The 20,573-nt window shown below is 35.8% G+C and overlaps 1 protein-coding gene across 22 annotated transcripts in view; it reads right to left on the bottom strand.

Annotated features, from left to right (window-relative positions):
- The window catches only part of MBD5 (methyl-CpG binding domain protein 5), a 226,469-nt gene that overhangs the window by 35,841 nt on the left and 170,055 nt on the right, over window positions 1-20,573 (bottom strand). For all 22 annotated transcript variants that reach the window (XM_038565140.1, XM_038565160.1, XM_038565161.1 and 19 more), the window contains 3 exons: window positions 16,201-16,303; window positions 14,966-15,146; window positions 8,043-10,178 (listed from right to left, as the gene is read on the bottom strand). In XM_038565140.1, coding sequence (XP_038421068.1) covers window positions 8,043-10,178; window positions 14,966-15,146; window positions 16,201-16,303 — 2,420 coding nt within the window. The remainder of the gene's footprint in view (window positions 1-8,042; window positions 10,179-14,965; window positions 15,147-16,200; window positions 16,304-20,573) is intronic.

Here is a 20,573-nt window from a genome sequence, read left to right as displayed (position 1 = left end):
TGAAGCCGAGATAAGACTGGAAAGCCACCCAGATAAACTTTCCTGGTGTGAGAGCATGTGCCTAGACACCCAATCGGAGATTGAGATAAACCAGAACAATCAGGAAAGGACAGTGGTGGCTTGCCCAGTGGGGTAGATTTCCAGATATAAACAGTACTCTTTGTCCACACATGTAATTTGATGTGTGTCAGTGTATATGTGTCTGTACATACCGAAATAGCACCACTAAACAATTTTTTAGGAGTTTTAAATGATATTTTCCTATGATTACTAGTTTATTTTTTGTCTCCTTAAAAAAAAATTTGCTTTTTAAAACAAGGCAATATCTACCTCTTTAGACTTATTTCTCTCATGACCGATATTCTTTAAGAAAAGTCATTGTTCATATTATCCTAAACTCTTCTATGGTTGGCTCTTAAGTATTAATATTGCTGGACATGTCTTTGTATGGGCACAGATTTGACAAGTACACAAATAAGTGTTTTAAAAATGTCATTATACCAGTTTGATCTATATTTCCAATTTAGAATAAATATGACTTTATGTTAGAAAATTTTTTCTAAGTGAATATGCCCAAATTCTAAGTTGATATACTCAAATACTGATTTATATTCATAAAAATTCAAGAACTAAGAAATGAGTCATATAAAAGATACACCTTCGCCATTTGACCTTTATCATTTGCTTTGGCAAGTATACTTTAAATGCAAACAAGGTCAATGGTAATCCTTAATAAAAATGAATGCTTGTAGAAGCAAGAGAAAACATCATACTCTAGTGAATAAATGTAACTCACTTTTTAACCCCATGAAAATAGTAACATTTTCTCCTCTATATTCAAGGGATTGATTAAAAAAAAATAGATAACTTGTATGAGAAGTCTAGATCTTCCAACAAGATATTATTTTAATGGCATGGTATATGTATTTACAAAAATACATCAATTTCAATCCATGTGCTTTGGATCCTGATGTAAATTCCTTGCATTCCTTTACCAGAAGTAGGCAGGAAGACCTAGGGACTAGTGGCTGTTTGTTCCCTAAAAGGAAGGGAGGGAGGGACCCCAAATCAAAGTGCTCACAGAAGAAGAGGGGGAAGGGATCCTTGGCAGTATCTAAGGAAATGCTCTCCACCCTTAGCAGGGCTAACCTGCTGGGAAGGAGGAAAGCCGGTGGAAGGGATGCAGCTTGAATATTGGAATATGTTTGAGTCATCATGACTGTATCAAGATCAGTCTTGTGTTGGTAATGGCGTCAGACAAAAAAAAAAAAAAAAAAAAGAGACAGATGTGATTTTTTTTTTTGCTACTGATCATTTCTATTTCTTTAACACAGAGAATCACTCCGAAAACTTAAAATAAATGCAAAAATGCTTGAGATTTTCCATTGTTTACTCAAGTAACAAAAGTTTTTTTTTTTACAAATCCTTTTTATCACATTAAAAAAATACTTATTGTAAGGAAACAAATATTGAGAAATGAGGTTAAATCCCTTGCTTAGTGAGATTTCTGCTCTCTGAATATGGGGGTAGAGTTACAATTAAAAAAAAAAGCTTCAATATTCCATTCAGAAGTTTTCTCTCCTTATGTTGTTTAATGAGCAGAGTAAACTGAGTTTCTAAGTTATAAATAGTTAACTTTGAATTCTTCCATCGTATACTTATCTGTAGTGCTGAAAGTGCTTAGCACATACTAAGTGCTCAATACTTATTTGCTGAGTTAATTACCTCGGGGATATTCTAAGACAGTTTAGGCCTATTTGGGGCTGCAAAACCAACTTAGAATGCCCCAACCATTATATTTTGATAAATGAAATAGAAAAATAAAAGAATATATTGTATAACTGGGGTATTATTTTGTGTAAACTGTTTCTGTATATATATATATACACACACACATATAAACAGAAATATAATATAAATATAAAAAATACATATTTTAAAATGTTTATATATTTAAATATATAAATAAAATACATCTCTAATATAAATAAAATATATACACATACAAGTACTAAACTATATATAAATTATATATATTATATATTATATATACATAGTGGGTCGTGTTGCATTAGTGGGTGATAAAATCATTTCAGTGTGTCATGACGGTTTTAGAGAAAAAAAGTAGAGTAAGATATGATTAGAATGGGATCAAAAAGGTCAGAGTGCATCACATAAGATTTTTAAGGAAACTTTTGTTATACATTAAAAACATATCTCTAGTGGATTATAATGCAAGTTAGTTTCTCACAGTACGAAGAAATACCAAAAGGTCTCCGGGTTGCTCAACTTTATGGAGTTGTGTTCCAGGAAGCATGTTTATCAGGCTATATAGTGTGAGAGGTGTCCCTGTGGAGTTGCGCAGCACAAGAGTCCTGCTCTAGGGTCTCTATGGTAAACACTCTCCCTTATACCTGTACCCATGGGTCTCTGAAATTTCCTGGAGCAGCTCTCCCCCAGGAGTACCTCAGCTACTCCTTCAGACTTCTGTCGTTTAGTTCCATTTTTAATCTGTAAGAAGGTGAGTTGCTACTTTGAATTTTCAAGAAGTGTAATCCTTACAAAATAATTTTTACTCTACTCTTTGCTTGATTGGCATTAATGTTGTTTGATAAAAGTTCCTATAAAGGAAAAACTTCTATGATTTATCTAGTACTACACGCATGTGGAAATGAAATCTATTTTGTTAATACCACAGAAATGGTTTTAAGCATGATTTTTAATGAGTTAAATTCTTGTAGAGTTAACATTTACTGCCTAGAATTTGGACACTTTTAGAAGCTGCGTCAATGTTTTCAGACCACTTGATTTTAGTAAATAATAGCTTAGGCATGTCCTAGGGAACTGAAGGATTTCTAGTGATTTTGTAAGTGAGTTCAGTGTATTGCAATGGAATAAAATTCTCCCAATTTTCACACTGGGACAATTTATTTCTTGAAAGGTACAAAATAGATCATTGAATCAGCAAACATATCACACCACTCTGAGTTCTGTTTTCACCTTTGATTATACAGACTCAATGTCTAAAGTCAAACATATTTTAACTCCTTCTTTTGTACACAAGGAAACATTAAACCTGGAATATGTAAACAAAACAAGTGGTGTAACCCTGATAATAGGAAACCTTCTTAAACAGCAAGACATTGTTGTAAAAATATCTTACAGCAAAGAAGAAATGGCTCATTTTGCAAAAACTTAACTGAAAGAACAGACATAGATTTTTATCACACAATCAATAATTTAATAGAGTTTTGGTATTTGGTTAAAAAACAGAGCAGAAGGCAACTTTGAACCTAGAAGCCTTGTGCATCAGATGAGGGATAAAATCTGGAGCACTTAAAAATTTGGGTGGAAATACTTTTAATAGCAACTATTATTAATTCAGTCACAACCTGAAAGGAGCCTTTGCCCTTTACTCTACATTAGTCTCTCTACAATGAGAAGATTATTTCTACACAGACTTCCGGTACCCTGAGAGGGCTAACTTCTATAGTACAATCCACCCTAAGCCCTTTTATCCCATAATCTTTTTGCACTTGTAACTTCAAATGTCGGAAATGATGATTTCCCTTTATTTTCTTTACTGGCATGTTCTGAGAATAAATAAATACAAAGCATAAAAAACCAAGCTCATTACTTTGCAGTTTTACCCAGTGTTCTTCTGTGGTCTCTATTTCATTCTCTTATACCTACCATATCAGTGGCTGTACTGAATTTCAATCAAATGCATTTTGTGCTGAAAGAACACTTTCTTTTCCAGAGTTTAAAAAAAATATGTATAAATATCCATGAACATATATTCACTCATGGGTTTATTTATGTTCTTGTTAGTCAATGTATCTCTTTAAGAGTTAAGGCAAATCAATGTTCAACTTATTTTCTCTTCTGGTACAAACTCATGCTCTGCCTCTTCAGAGGATTATATTTTCATGTGTTTAGAAGAGTTGATAAAATGCTTTTTATTGAAAAAATAATAAGTGACTATAAAAGGGCTTTTAAAGCGAAAAAGTTGTATTTAATGATTATCACATTGGAGAAGGTAAGGTTCAGTTATTAAGTTGGTGAGCATAGTCGTCTAAATTTTTTGCTTCTTTGAAAATAGTGAAAAACCATAGGCCACATGGACACTGACGGGACGAGGTCCTCTGCAGAGGCCAGGGTTACTGGCATGTGGGGTTTTGTTCTATGGCCAGCAGGTGGGCAGCAGTCAGGAGGCACAGGCCTGATAAAATTTGCCAGTTGAGGGCACTTGATTTTGGATTCCTCTCTAAACCCAAACACAACAGGACACGTGCTGGAACCACTTAAACTGCTGGAACTTGGCTCTCTTCATACATGGAAAGTTGCTTTAAATGTACACTACTGATGGACTTCAGAACATACCTGCATTCAGCAGTGAGTGTTTGGACTGAGAATCAGGAACTTTGGGGTTTGGTTGCCAGATCCACCAGAGCTTTGCTTTACAACTTGAGGAATGTCAGCAAGTATCCTACTGGTCATTTTCTAAATCTGTTACATGGAAATATTAAACTTTACTTGTCATTTGATGTCCAAAAAGTTAATAGAAACCTGTAAACTTTACAATGCAAAGTGTTCAGAGAGCTTTCATGGGAAGGCAATTTCAAACCACCAAATAGAATTAATAAAGCCTTGTATATTCTTAAATTTTAGAAATATTTTCTAAGCATTTTATATCTTTTATCTGATTTTTTAAAATGACTTCTGCCTACAATTCCCATACTTGAGATGTAATACATTTTTAAATGTGTCCCATGGCCTAATTCACATATAGGCCTAAAAAAAAAACAAATCAGTATTTGGGTTGTTTATAACAGAAAAACTCTCTTTAGATGAAGTTTCTTAAAAAATAAATTACCAATCGAATTAAGTGTTCTCAAAGCAGGTGATTACTCCACTTAATTGAGGTCTTACTGTAACATTTTTGAACTGCTTAGGAGAGTGGAAAAGGCACTGGATCGAGCAGGTCACTTGAGTTCTGTCCAGGTTCCGTTACCAAAGGGAAGAGGAGAACATGTTCCGTGGGGGCTCTTTCACCCTTGCTGTGTTAGATCATGCTTGGAAGGGCAGAACCAGCATCTGCATAGTTGCCTCCTTCAAAGGTCTACCAGGAAACCCATTCGTATCTGATCAAGTGAGGTGATACGAATTCATTAAATGTCACCAAATGTGATTCACAATCAAGGGGCAGTTCTCTTGATAGTTTGGACATTTCAACTGTGTTGACACATATACCCTAATCATTATACACTGTGAGACCAGAGTCCAGAGAGAAGGCAAAAGTAACTGACTAAAAGTGCATCAAAAGTTTACAAATGTGGCTTTTAACACACAGTGATGTGCTTTAATTCACTATCTGTTGAGCATTTTCAAAGATTTTGAAACTGAAAACAGCATTTTTGACTACTACATGTTTTAAATGAAGAACTTACACAGTTGGGAAGAAAGGGTTTTAGCATCAGTTGAACCTGAGTTCAGGTCTTAATTCAGTTATGCATGATCTTGGACAGCTATTTATGTTCTCCAATGCTCATTCATCTCTAAAATGGGGGCAATAATACCTTATACTTTGGAAAACTATACAAATTAGAAATAATATGGGTAAATCAGCTGGGACACAATAAGTACTTGATAGCTGTAAGCAACATTTTAGGAATAAAATGTGTTTTTCTTCTGATGTCTTACTGGTATGCTAGGAATACGTAGCAGAAGTTACAGGGATAGCTTGACTGTCATCTGCTAGCTCACTCTGCATGCCTAGCCTTGGTACTTATTTGATAGGTGAATAAATGTCAGTGTAAATAAATATTTAGGCTAAGCAATTATAATGACAGTCCATTCAGTTGATACAGTTTACTGTGTATCAAAAAGAAACGGCATTAGAGACCTCTTCAATATTCAACTCAACAAAAGAATTACATTAATTAGTAAATCTACCCATTTTCACAGCCAGCTGCACATCAGATCTATGCACATTAATTAGTATTTAATTTTATTAGATTTCATATTTTAAAAATTCTTACTGACCTAGATTTTTATCAAGTAGATGCTTTCTGTTAGCTTACACATGATTGGTCGCATCCATATCATTACTAGACATTTATTCTTGTCCCAGTTAGCTATTTCTATGCTAACACTTTTCTCATATTAATACATTTTCAACCTGTGTGTTTGACACTCCCAGCACTTGCAATCCAGATCTGACGCTCTACAGAAGTGCATGGAACAAGAAAATACATGTCTAAGATTATTTAAGTCCATAAACTTAACATTCAGAAGAAACAAAAATATAAATAAATGTTGGTCTTTTCCATTATGGATGAACTTAAATACATCACCAATAAAATATATACACTTTGCAATATGAACTCAGACCTGAAACAAAGTTGAGGTAAGGGGTATCAATTATGTAAAGATATATAATACAAGGAGACTAAACGATGTCTCATCTAAATGACTGAAGGCATGCTTAATAAATACGGGATATCTTAAAATAGCTACAGATTTTATGTGGCTTTAATCTCCTAAAAGCATAAGATTAAATTTTCACTTGTGTGGAATTATTTAAAAAGGAATATGAGTCATTGAAAAGTTGGAAGCCCCTTTGGAATAAGGATCCTGTTAAACACATACAAAATAGTTCCATGAGATTTTTCTAGGCTAAGAGTATCAAGAAGGCACTAATCATTTTGATTATCTTCTCCACCGTATATTCTTTTTAACACAAGAGGGTCAATGAGCAGTTCTTCATTAAACACTGACATCCAGACATAAAACGTAACACAAGTTGTGGAGGATGGCAGGTGTAAGTAGTGACACCAGGAAGGAAAAACACTGGATTTTACTATCAGCAACACAGACATGTAGGTTCTAATGCTTCTCCAGCATGATGGTATATTACAGTCTATACAGATCTATACAATAGCTTATTAGTAAAAGCCTCAGCAGTTTTCTCATTTCCAGTAGCAATCTGGTTGGCAAAGCCCACTGTTTTCATATCTGAATAATACTGTCCCTACAATTATCTTTCCTTTCCTCCCTGTCATTTCCTACAAACCTCTGAAATCATCAGTGTTGGATTTTGAATATTCTTTCTAACACTTCCATGGTCAAATTTTCTGATGTCTCAAAGAATTTACCTCTTTCGTGCTTCTTTATGATTTTTAAAACAATTTCTGATGATTCTATTGCACAAAACACAAATCTTTCTAATGTGTCTACTTTTAAATAAATTTGTCTCCTTCATTACAGTGGATGAAGAGATATAATAAATTTGGGTTCAAAACCTTAATGTCAATAGTAAAAATAATGGTTAACTTCTACAAGAGAATTGTAAAACAATTTCAAGATCAAAAATTCTGGAAATCAGGTTTTCAAGCCTTTTTTTATTAGAAAACTTAAATTATTACCTTTTTTAAAAGGGAGTAGCCAATATCCATTTTTGAATTTTCTCAAACAAATAATAATAAAGGATAGCAAACTAGGATAAGAGAACACATTAGAAGGCAGCTTTCTACTTCATACAACTTCTAGTTACCTTTTCCTATCCATTCACCTATTTCTGTTCAGCAGCAAGAACAAAAAAAAATCCATTTATTTTTGCCTTTTTTGGGTTTTCCAAGATGAGTGTCATTTACCTGAATACAAACAAAAGCTAGGGGAAACGGCTTTAATATTGGCATAGACCAAGTACATGTCTCATGAACCAGGAAACCCTGCCTTCTATGGCTTCTTTCGTAGTTTAGAGTCCAATGGTTATATAACCAACTGAAAGTCAAACAAAATTCAAAATGACACAGATTGACAACAAATAACGGAAACACATGGAATCCCCTTGGTTGTTCTTTTTTCTAATAGACAATTCCCTAGCATTCTGTAAATAAAATTATAAATACTAAAGAAATGACGACAATTTCACAATGGGGAAAGGATCATTTCTTATCATAATAAATATTTTGGTACAAATTTTAAAAAATGTAGAAAAGTTTAGTACCTTGGGGTACTTTTTTCTAATAAAACCATACCTGCTTCAGAACTTGTTTGATTATAGCTGCTAACAATGCTGTTTGGTATCACTGGAGTGGAGGACGTTGAAATTCTTGACTGAGGTGGATTGGGATGTAATGAATTTCCTAAAGCCATGCCCGACTGACTGAGCATCCCACAGTTCCCGCTAGCCTGAATCTGATTTATTAAACCTGCAAGATGGTGGTTTGGGACTGGACTGTTACTGTGAACAAAGTTAGTGTTTGCATTGTGGCAGTGCACGGCTTCCCCTCTCAAAGGTATGTTCTGTGTCAGTGAATTCTGAAGAGCACTGGAGTTCATACTGGGATCTGTAAAATGCAGCTGGTTAGCAGAGCAAGGCAAAGCAGTATTTGAGCCCCCACAACCCGGGGTACTATTGCTACTCAAGTGAGAGCTTTGACAACTCATAGACTGTAGTAACTGAGACATTGAACTGATGGGAAATGAACCCTGACCCTGCTTTCTTAGCAAGTCGGGTCCAGGTTTAGGAACCGCAGAACTATCCATTTGAGACTGTCTGAGCAAACTCAACACTGTCGTAGGTGGCTGTTTTCTTTTCCGCAATGAGTCTTTTTGCTGAGACATCAGCTTATCTCTTAGTGCTGCTCGACCACTTTGCCCTTCCCCTGTTGGGAGAAGCATGTTGGCAGTAGGAGGGAACATGGTGTTTAAAGTGCTATGTCCTTCAGTGTTGCCACTGCCAGCAACAGCTCCAGAATTGCTACTGCTGCTACAGTTGTTACCAGCAAGTTTGTTTTGATTTGCTAGCTGTGCTTTGGCTGCTGCTGAGAGTAAACTACTTGCTGGAAAGGAGGCAGCATTGTGCTGGTTCAAGATCTGATTTAAAGGCATTCCCAGCAAACCAGGCTGACTCTTTACAGAACCACTTCCGGCAGATGCAGTAGGAAAAGCTGCACTGCTTGGGGTATTTAGTACATTACTCATTCCAGCAATTAATGGGTTAGGGATATCCTTGTACTGATGATGTCCATCGGACTTGGTAGAAGGGCTTGATGGCATTGATGGCCTTGGGGACCCTATCGTTGACCTTGGTGACCTGGGTGGAACCTTAATACCACTACAAGTGGCCTGGGGTCCTAGAGGTGGCATCATGAAATTTCCGTGATCTGATGATGTGGAAGATGAGCGTGATCTTTGGGGCGATGCCTCAATCCTTCCAATTCCAGTCCCCATCATGTGCACTGGGGATGTCACTGGAGAAGGGGACAAGGAGGTTGAAGCTGAATGCTGAACTCTTTGTATATGACTCCCATGATTCATATGACCAGGTTTTACGGTTGGCAAAGGGAGATTACTTGGCAAAGGAACAACAGCAGGAGGCATGCTTACATTCATCACAGGTACCTGAGAGTGGACATTTGAATGGAAACTAGTTGGATTAATGATAACAGGGTTTTGATTCACCGGTTTACTAGGAATAGGGTCAAGAATGCCAAGTGGATCTTTCTCAGATGTTAATGGCTTTTTCTGAAGAGCACAAGAAGGTGGAGGAGGGGGAGGTGGGCCTTGGGGTGGTTTGTGGTGGAACATTGCTCGTGGTATTTCCATATTAGTTGAAAAATTACACATTGGTTTTTTCATTACTGGACTCTTTGTAGTCAAGGTTGGGGAAAGAGGTATATTAGTCCTTCCAGCCATTGCACAGGATGACTGTACAGGAGAACCATGTAGCATTACTGAAGGTGGAGAAAGAGGAGTCCTATTCAAATGAATAGGACTAGAATTGGGAGCTCCATGAAAACCAGGATTATTTCTTGTGAAGACATCTGGGCTTCCGAGTGGGTCAGTCCTTGGAGAGATTGAGCCGTCTCCATATATCTGGGAACCTGACGATGCTGGGCTGGGCAGGCCTCCGTGGCTGCCACGGAATGGAGATTTCTGTCCGTGTTCACTGCTGCCCAATCTCTGCCGGGGGTAGACAGGGTGGAGTTCTTGTTGCTGGCTTCCAGGCAGTTCTTGTACATATAACCTTCCCATGGCATTGGATGATCCGATCATTAACTTGAAAGGATTCTTACATTCAGGCATTACAGAATTTGTAATTCCTTCATGCGACTTATTTCTTACGGATCTTGGAGTTGCTGCCCGTGAAGGTACTACTGGAGTTGCATCTGATGTGAAAGACAAACAGAAATTCTGTTAGTAGTCTCAATTCTTTTGTGTTGGCATGGGGGAAGGGAAGGAAAGGAGGAACTGCGGAAGGGAAGGTGTCTGGAAATAGAAATTGGCAAAAAGAAGTTATGACTCTGTGCAATTAAAAAAAAAAAAAGGTTCTGGACTCGATAGTAAACTTGGATGGAAGAGAATTCACATTTTTCTCCCTTAGCTCACCAAAGGTTCTCCATAACTGCTCATTATGGGTGTTTACTTCTTATTGGATGAGAAAGGATAGGGATCTGAATCAGTACATACAGAGCCATTCTAATAATATTTATGATATAAAAATCAAGATTGAGAGCCTATATGGAAATAGTAATGTTACTATCTTGTTGGATAGGAGTTTTTAAAGAATGGGGTTACAGTAGAAAATTACAATCTGTATGGCATGTTCTCCTCTAATTTAAATGAATTGCTATTTTCATCAGAAAATGCGTTACCCTCTAAATGTTTCTGTTGCCTTACTCAAACTTCCCCAGGATAGCTACAAAAACTCTCCCTTATCTCAACATTCTCACTGTGAGAGCAAGAGAATCTTAACTTTTGTGAAGTAAGTGAATGGGATTTTGAATCTTTTAAAATGGGAGTGATAACAATAGTAAGTGCAGTGATACTGCAATCATGCTTAGCTTCATCAAGTCTGTAACAGTATAACGTGGCAATTTCTTTGCCCTTCATCAGCCATTATTGTCAAAACAGCCTTAGTCAACCAACATAGGTAAAAGATTGTGATTCTTTTATCAGGATAGAGTTCCTATGCAAAATTTACTCGGAATGCTAAAATCTTCCGTACCGGGTTCCAATTGAGTATTCTCTTTTTGCAGCAAGCATTCCTCCTTCCCTGGCTTTTTGGAATCCCTTCTGTTCTTTTGGAGATCAAATAGAATATAGGCAACAAAAGCAAGCTGGCTCATCATACAGAATTTTCATTCTATCATGTCAGAATCCTAGGTTTAAGCTTTTTAGCCCTTGAGGACGTTTAACAATTTATAAAGTTGTGCCTTCTAAATAAAATCAGTTTCACACGCCGATTCCTATCATCTGGTGGTGGCTGCTTAGAGAGCTATGTCGAAAGGCTGTTGCACCCTAGCTGGGCTCTGTGAGAAAATGCGAATGTGTCTGTTACAGGTGCGGGCAATGGAAGTGGTACCTTTATAGTAGATGTTGGCCACCCCAATTCTGAGACTGGCAAAACATTAGCAAGTATACTTGGGTTCCCTTGCAATCAGAGGTATATTTACTTAGGTGGGTAATGGTACACTTAAGATAAATATACTTCTCCTACCTGCTAGATAGGATACAGGTAAAATTATATTGTAACAATTTCTAAGACAGTGGTTTTCAACCTGGGGTATACAGGAGTCTAGGTAGAGCACATTAAAGAAGTAAGAGAATGCAGCAAACATATATACTTTTCTTGGAAAAGTGGGCTTTCTGTTTCTAGTATGGTAGAGCTTATTTGATAGAGTGGTTTTGGCACATAATATATGAAAAGTTGAGAACCACTGATATAAGAGAACTGCAGCAGATAAACCCAACTGAACTTATTTTCTTGTTAAAGACAGAATTTTAAAGTTCACAGTTAAAGGAGTACTCTATGACAAATATTTGAGGCATTGCGCCTAGCAGCTAGTGAGAGCACAGTTGTCTGTATTAACATCACTAGCGTTATTATATGATTAACTGTGTCCTCATTAGCACCAAAACCACTGAGTTGTATCTTTTATTGTTATTTATATAATTATCTATAGTTCAATGATTGAAAGTATAGATACTGGCATTCTTATATTCCACAGAATTTAGAAAACAGCTGTGGCTTAGAAAGGATTTCTTTCATACCTGGGGAAAAGTAGTCACCATCTTTAAAATGGCAGGAATACTGAATAAACAAACAAAAGTCATGCCAATGTTATGTTATGTTTAGGAGCTAAAGTATTACAAGAGTTGGCAAGTGGAAATGCTGGGCACTCAAGTGCTTACGTGTACACTCAAGTAGACCTTTCAAAAGAACAGACAGAAACTAAATATATCCTCATGTATGTAAACTAAAGAGGAGTGAAAATTACTACATGAGTCTTCTTAACTTTTATTTAAATCCCAACCCTATAATACAGTTTAATATTGGGAAAGTAAGATAAATGCTATGTCTGAAGCTAGTAAAAGAGTAGCACTTAATCCAATAAATCATATCATTTTAAAAGGGGGTGAGATGTACCTTTTATGCCTATGCTGGTTAAAGATTTACCTTTATTTTATTTTTTTTTAAATTTTTAATTTATTTATGATAGTCACAGAGAGAGATAGAGAGAGGCAGAGACACAGGCAGAGGGAGAAGCAGGCTCCATGCACCGGGAGCCCGACGTGGGATTCGATCCCGGGTCTCCAGGCTCGCGCCCTGGGCCAAAGGCAGGCGCTAAACCGCTGCGCCATCCAGGGATCCCAAAGATTTACCTTTAATTTCAATAATGAAGCCTGTATGTATAGGGTGTGATAAAGGACCTAGATCAAGATTTTGCTAGGGTAATTAAAAAACAGGGGCAAGGCAGACTTTGTAGAAAGAGGTAAAATTGATATACTGTGATATGAGAATGGCGGTAGACATATGCAAGGTAATATGCAAAATAAAAATGTAGCTAATCAAGGTGGCAAGATAATGGTAAATTCCAAATAATTTATAACAGTTAAATATATCTTTAAGTTTTTGCTGTATCTCTTAACTTAAAAAAAATGTAGCTCATAAAAAAAAAAACCAAAAACAAAAAGAAATACAAAAACAACAACAAAAAAAAAACAAGAAAAATTCCCTGAATTTTTTTTCTTATATACCTTTGTGGAGCAATTTTTTCCTGATCATTCTTGTTAGAGTTCAAAGGTTAGAGTTACTGAAGAGTAGCTCTCCTCAAATTTGTCCCTTCTTGTTCTTTATAGGAGTTCTAAGTGTGACTCTTTAATTATCTATATGCTGTCACAACTACTCTATCTAAAGCTGTCAATAATTTGGCCTCCACTTACCTACACAAATTTAACCTTCCACTCAAGTCAGATTAGTGTCCACATCATCTCTTAATTATGTTATACTTATACATAATGAATACTGAATAAGAATCTTCTTATTTCCCTCATATGTCCAAATCTTACCATTTTCCAGGGCTGGCTGAAATCTGGGGTTGACCAGAAAGCCTTCTCTGATCACTACAAGTTATATTCATTGTTCCTATTTTTCAGAACTCTGCAGAATGATATCATTTATCCTTCATAAACAAATGCTTTGGTGCTCAGCCACATGTTATCTCGAATTATTACTCAAGTGTTAGGTTGATTGTAATATTTTGGAGGGAATTCACATCCTAGCTCATATAAAAAGAAGTTCCCGAGTCTCAAAGTATAATTCCACAAATTAAATATGAGTTATAATGGGAAAAGTTACCATAACGATGGAGAAATTGGATAAGTATATAACTTTAACAAAGCACTCAAGCTTAATGTCTTCAATATAGGATAAATTGACATTATGTGCCTCCTAATAAGGACATAATATCACCTATGCAGGGGCACCTGGGTGGCTTAGTGGTTGAGTGTCTGCCTTTGGCTCAGGTTGTGACCCCAGGGTCCTGGGATTGAGTCCCGCATCGGGCTCCCTGCAGGGAGCCTGCTTCTCCCTCTGCCTGTGTCTCTCACATGAATAAATAAATAAAATCTTAAACAAAACAAAACATCACCACCTATGCAATATTCTACCAAATTGTATTTAACCTGAGTATAAGTAAATATGAGGAAACAATCAGGCAAATCCAAATTGAGGAACATCTATAAAACTGAACTGGGCTCTCCAAAACCAGATTTTAAAAGACTGGGAAATTGGTGTAGATTAAGGAAGTCTAACAATTTAGTACAGTTGTACAATCTTTGATTGCATCCATGGTTTAAAAAAATCTAAGAAATTATTAGGACAACTGGAATTTATCAGGACAATTACATTCTAATTATATATACTGCATATTGGATAATAAGTGCTAAAGTTTTTGAATGTGATAATTAGATTGTGGTTTATATAGGCAAACACCCATATGTGCGGAAATATTTTGGGATGAGTTGTCATAATATTTGCAACCTCTGCCACAAAATGTTAATTGTTGAATTTAAGTGAAGGGTACTTGGGTGCTCTTGAACTGTTTATGTAATTTTTCTGCAGCTTTGAAATTTTTAGAAAATAAAAGCGTGTGTGTGTGCGTGTGTGTCTGTGTGTGTGTGTGTTGGAGGTATGAAAAGTTCCTGACAAGGTGATTTCTCTTAGTAGGTGCTCAAGAAATAGCTATTGAGTGACTGAGAGAATAACACTGCTAGCTCTGGCAATACTGCTGGTTCTGCTTGAGGACTTGATAACACGCATCCAAACCAGCTCTAGGAAAAAGGTTACTTTGTTTCCTAAAAACCAATGGCACTTTCTCCTTTGTTAGTTCAGCTCTGGGAACTTGCATAGCATTTGTTATGTGTTAATTGGTATTTATCCGGCTGAGTTAACTCAATGATTCAGGAAATCTGGGAAGACAACTTCATAGGAATTTTCCAGACCTGATCTATTTGTAAAAAAAAAAAAAAAGATAAGACATATATAACTTAAAAAGCATTCTGCATGTTTCAAAAGGGGACTCAGAAAATGTTTGGCAAAGTGATTTCCAGGGACTCCTGTAGGAGAGAAGTTGGGGAGGCAAATTTCTAAACCTTTCACTATATTACATACTTGTTCCTCCCCCGGGACTGGTGAGCACCAGAGAAGGATGTGGGGCTTCCATGCTTTTGTGAAGTGTGGCCACGGCAATGATTTTTCTTTTATGTATGCATAGCTTTGTGACATCTTCATCTGCTTTAACATCTTCTGCAGTTCTCTGTTTCACAGCAGCTCCAGGATCAAAATTAAACACCTGAAAAAAGAATTCTCTGTTTAGAATATGTCTATAAAAACATTAAATTAAAAAAAATCCTCTTGTTAAAAGAAAAGTTTTGCATAGATTAAGCCATAAATTTGAATAAAACTGTCTGAGGTTTTTAAATTTAAGAAAACAACTTTATATATAAGTATAACAAATACTTCTGCCGAACTCTTGGTTTTTAGTGACAAAGTAAGTAGTGGAAATAAGACAACCAAGATAAAGATATGGAAAGGCATAATGTCTGATGTTTCCAATTTTAGATACTTTCTGATGTTATATCAGTACAAAAACAAAAGTACAGTTAAAAATCCCTAAAAGCTGACATTTTTACCTGCTAACTTTTTCTTTGGCTTTATTTTACTACTGTATTAATTTTACCTTTCCATGGATTTAAAAAGTCTATTACTCTATTTTTTAAAAATCTTATTATCTATTGCATATATACTTAAATGCTTTTTTGGGGGGGTGAATGAGGTGACATAAATAAAAGGAAAAATTATTTATTAATCTTTAGTTCTAAAATTAGCACATAATAGATATTCAAAGAACAATGACCCATTTCTATTCTTTTCTAAATAATATTTTATCATTTAAAATAACTATTTTTTACCTTGTAAAGGACTAAAACTGTTTTACTTTTGGCTCGGAGGGTTCAGCTTTGTGATTTTAGAAATATTTGTGGCAGATTTATCAATACCAGTGCAAAAAAATAATATTGCAAATTGAGCAGTTACAGTAGGGGGAAAATGCACTACTAAATAGCATGGGTATAGCTCAAATAAAAAGGTGCCGAAAAGATTTTGATGAAGTATTTAATATGAATATAGATTTGTCACCTTTGAAAATTGCTGGGAGTTGAACATTTTCTACAATTTTTAAGCATTCCAGAACACATGCAAAAGATACCTAATTAGATAAAGGCTTTAAAATGCACATATGATTGGGGAGAAGTAATATAAAAATGAAATGCCAAATGAGAAAAGCAAATATATGAAACACCTAAAAAAATACAAAACTGCCAACAGATCTATTGTGAAATGGTTACCTTGGGAAGAATAAGAGGACATTCCAAGCCACACTTGCATGTTCCGTCAGTAAGCAGGTATGTTTTAACCTGCTCCAAGCAAGATAACAAAGACCCACTGGGACTGTAAAAATAGTTTAAAAAAACATCAGGAAATAATTCTGACTACACATATTATATGAAAAAAGGCATAATTTATAGTCTTACTGTCCTTCACAAGATAACATTTTCCTACTAAGGAAAAACATTTGCTTTGTCAATATTATGTTATCTACTAAATTATAGCCTTTAACACTATTGCTCTTTCTTTTAACCAAAATATTTCTCAGAAAAATAAAGATTTTTCATAGAAAATTAAATAAATGTGTTTTGAAAACCAAGAGTGGATTACGGATGAGAAAAGTGCTATTCTTAAGAAAGTACAGAAGCAGGCAAGAAAGGAAAAGAAAACTACATGAAAGCAATCATTATTTTAAACTAGAAGCTCTACCTTTAAAGCTGTTTGAGGAAATACTAAAATTTAGGAACATGTTGGAAGTCAAACCAGAAAGTCCCTAAGTCTGCAAGTTTCCTTTAATCTTGGAGTCTAGAACCAAATTGCCCCAATATAAAAACAGATTTCTCTTTTTTCCTCAATACATGTGTTTCTTTGAAGATCGGTTAAGTGGCCCAATCAAATAATACTGAGGAACCAAACCATACTGGCGAGGAAGAAGAGCATGCAGAACTGACAAAGGATGGGGAATCCTTAAGAAAATAGGGTTTTACACGGCAGAAAAGTGCCTTGCACGTCTTCTAGTTTGTAATTGTGGTAGTGGTTTCAGTGTTTCTACCCTGTGGTTCACAAAAGTCAGTATAATATATGCATACTGACCAAGTTTAAGTCTTCAGAATAGGTACTAATTCTAATGACAGAATAAGTCTTTGATTTTTATTTACAAGGGGTGTTATTTAAAACGGACAATTTACGCTTTAGGACTTTCATTATTAATATGCTCATTTTACAACTTAAATCCATGTTATGCTTTGAAAATTATTATATATTTTTCATTCAAGAATATCTTTTATTTATGACTATTTACTAAAACCTTTATTTTAGCTTTCTGATTACATTTATCCAGAAATAATATTATCCTTTTTGTAAACAAAGCATTTTTCTACTGTGGGCAGACAGTCTATGTAAAAACACAGGTAACAATTTTCTATCTATAAATAAACCAACTTTAAAATGCAATTCACATTTTATTTAGGGACAATCATATAAATGACTTATGAATGTAGAAAATCTCAATTAAAATCCTCAACACTGGGATCCCTGGGTGGCGCAGCGGTTTAGTGCCTGCCTTTGGCCCAGGGCGTGATCCTGGAGACCCGGGATCGAATCCCACATCGGGCTCCCAGTGCATGGAGCCTGTTTCTCCCTCTGCCTATGTCTCTGCCTCTCTCTCTCTCTCTGTGACTATTATAAATAAATAAAAATTAAAAAAAAAATCCTCAACATTGTTGACTCAATTATTCATTTAGACTAACAGTTTTTTTTTTCAGATGATATGCAAAAAATAATAATTCCTATATTACAGACTTGAGTTCCACCCCAGTGGTAGGGCAACCAGATGATTTTAAAGGTCTGGTAATTTTGATAAAACAAGATTACCAATCAGTTGTCATATGAAGACTTCATGAATTTTGTGAAAAGAAACTGCCTAGCATTTTACAGTTAAAGAAAGTGTATGGACTAAATCCTAGAAGAATGTAATTGTAAAATTAAACCTGAAGACAAAAATTCCTGAATTCTATTAGAGTACTCTACTTTAGACACTTTAAAAAACATTTCCTCTCAATCAGTCAGTTGAGTTCTTTCCTTCAGTTGGAGCTCTTTAATTAACTTTTGGGAGTAATAATTAATGTAAAAAGTAGTTACAAGTCTTACGGCATAGATAAAGCTCAAAAGATTGAAAGCAGGTGGGAAATTTCCTGTGCAGCTTCAATGCCGCCCTGAGGCAGGAGCAGCTGGAGACTAACCTAAATATTACAAGCAAACTGTACACTGAAAAGGGAGCTACAGAAGGAGGGCTAGCCTCCTATATATGTTTAAGTCGTAATTTAACCAGTTATATATACAAACAAATAAAAAGCAAGCTGACTAAATTTATTTGATGGTGCTTTACCTTATTTAGCAAAGTTTGTTTCTGTAATAATTCTTAGTGTATAGATCTGGATTTGGAGCACTCACACAAACAGAAAATGAAGTCCTTGTACACTTGGAAAATCATGAATGGCCAAGATAAATGACAGATTCTTATACTTAACTTGGTTTAACCTAGCTCTCCGCAATCTAAAAAGCTGATATGTCTTTCACTGGGATAAAGATTAAGTAAAAAATTAAATTATTAAGATTTTAAAGTCATTTGTGCTTTAAGCTGAATATATATTTGCTCTTTATGGGCTTGAATAATCATAAATATAAACAGTAATAGTGATATCTTCCTATATTTACAACAAAGTATTTTTAGCAGTTATTTTTAACAGCATTGGCAATAAAAACACTTTGAAAAAGTTATGTGTCCTTGTTCATCTTATCTACTGGATGAGCACCACATTCTCTGCTTTCTTATCCTTTCATTCCAATTAATATAGAGCATATCTTTACTATTACAGAAATAAAATACTTATGTACAAAAGAATTTCAATAGGTAATTAAGTTTACCTCAAGAGACAAATTACACAAAGCAAACAAAACTGAGATAGATTCTGAACTGACTTCTAAGTTGTTAAGGTATGAAATCATTTGTATTTATGTAATAGAAAATAACTCATTTATATAAATACATCTTTGTACAAGTAGAGAATTCCACTGAAGCTGGGATACAAATAACCACACTGAAAGAAATAGCATTAATTTAATGATGCAATGTGATATCTTTTAAAAAGTCCTAAGTCTGTTTTTATATTACATCACAAAGAAAGGTTTATGCTATCATACCCTTTCATATACTTCCAGATAAACTACAAAATAAGTCTCTTAGATGCCATTTGTTTAATAATAAGACTAAAACTTGGTTAAGGGTTCAAGATTATAGGTTGGAAGGTCCTGAGCTCAACTCCTTCCATGGTCACAATAAGTCTAAACTACACATGGAATACTGTCCCTTAAAGACCTAGAAACCATGAACAGAGAGCGTCCACAGCAGGGGCAGCACAGAGATGGGTGGAAGAGGCAGAGATGCAGTCTCAGTAAGGAAAAAAAAACCACACCCCAGGAATGAAGTTCCACAGTCAGGAATATCTCAAAGGTATGGGCCTCTTCCCTAAAAAAACAAGAGATTTAAGCTCTACATCAGGCAAATCCAATCCTTAGATCTTACAGAGGAGGGACAAGCTCCCCAAATAGCTGGCTATGAAAACCAATAGAGAATATATCCAAATAAATTGTATAATTATAGGGGGAAAAAAACCCCTGTTCTCAAAGGGCTCATGCATAGACTCACTTGACCCAGAAACCAGAGCAAAAACACTATATTGAAAAGTGCATAGACCACAGTGAAAGATACCTACTTACCAATCTTGGAGAGCCTGCTGGAGAGGCAGAAGGTAGCAGGGCCTCTCCCCAAGGACTAAGACACTGGTGACAGTCATTTCTGCTACCTCAATCTGCCATGCTGATCCAGGCACTGGTGGGCACCATTTTGGTATCCTCTTCCTAGAACACTAATGCAAAGGAGTGTGCTCTGCTGAGAGTTTTACAAAACCTGGCACATCTGCCAGGCCTTGCAGCTAATAGGACACTAATCTTGCCCACCAGCATGCCTGTAGCAATTACCCTAGGGCCACACAACCAGCCAGGCCAGGGGCCAACCCTACCCAGCAGTACACCCACAGTAATTGCTACCCCACTATAACAGGAGGGTATACATTGCCCACACAAGGGATACCTCTATAGCAGAGGATTACACTTCTGGGCCCCATGGGACATCTCTTATACAAGCTACTCCTTCAGGATCAGGAGAGGTAGCTGAACTGCCCAATACATAGAAACAAACACAGAGAGGTAGGCAAAATGAAAAGAGAGAGGATTATGTTCAAAAGAACAAGACAAAACCTCAAAAAAAGAACTACACAAACAGAGAAACAATCTGTCTGATAAAGATGTCAAAGTTATGGTCATAAACATACTTACTGAACTCGTGAGAACAATGGATGAACAACACAGAACTTCAACAAAGGGACAGACAATATAAGAAAGTACCAATCAGAGATGAAGATTACCATAACAGAACTGAACAATACACTAGAAGGAATAAATAGCAGATTAGATGATACAGAAAAACGTATCAGCAATATTCCAATACCCTGGAAGACAGGGTAATGGAAATAGCCTAAAGTGAATGACAAAA

This window comes from Canis lupus, chromosome 19, assembly GCF_011100685.1.
Source record: "Canis lupus familiaris isolate Mischka breed German Shepherd chromosome 19, alternate assembly UU_Cfam_GSD_1.0, whole genome shotgun sequence".
NCBI lineage: Eukaryota > Metazoa > Chordata > Mammalia > Carnivora > Canidae > Canis > Canis lupus.
Note: the sequence above shows the minus strand (reverse complement) of the source record. Positions and strands in the feature narration are given on the sequence as shown.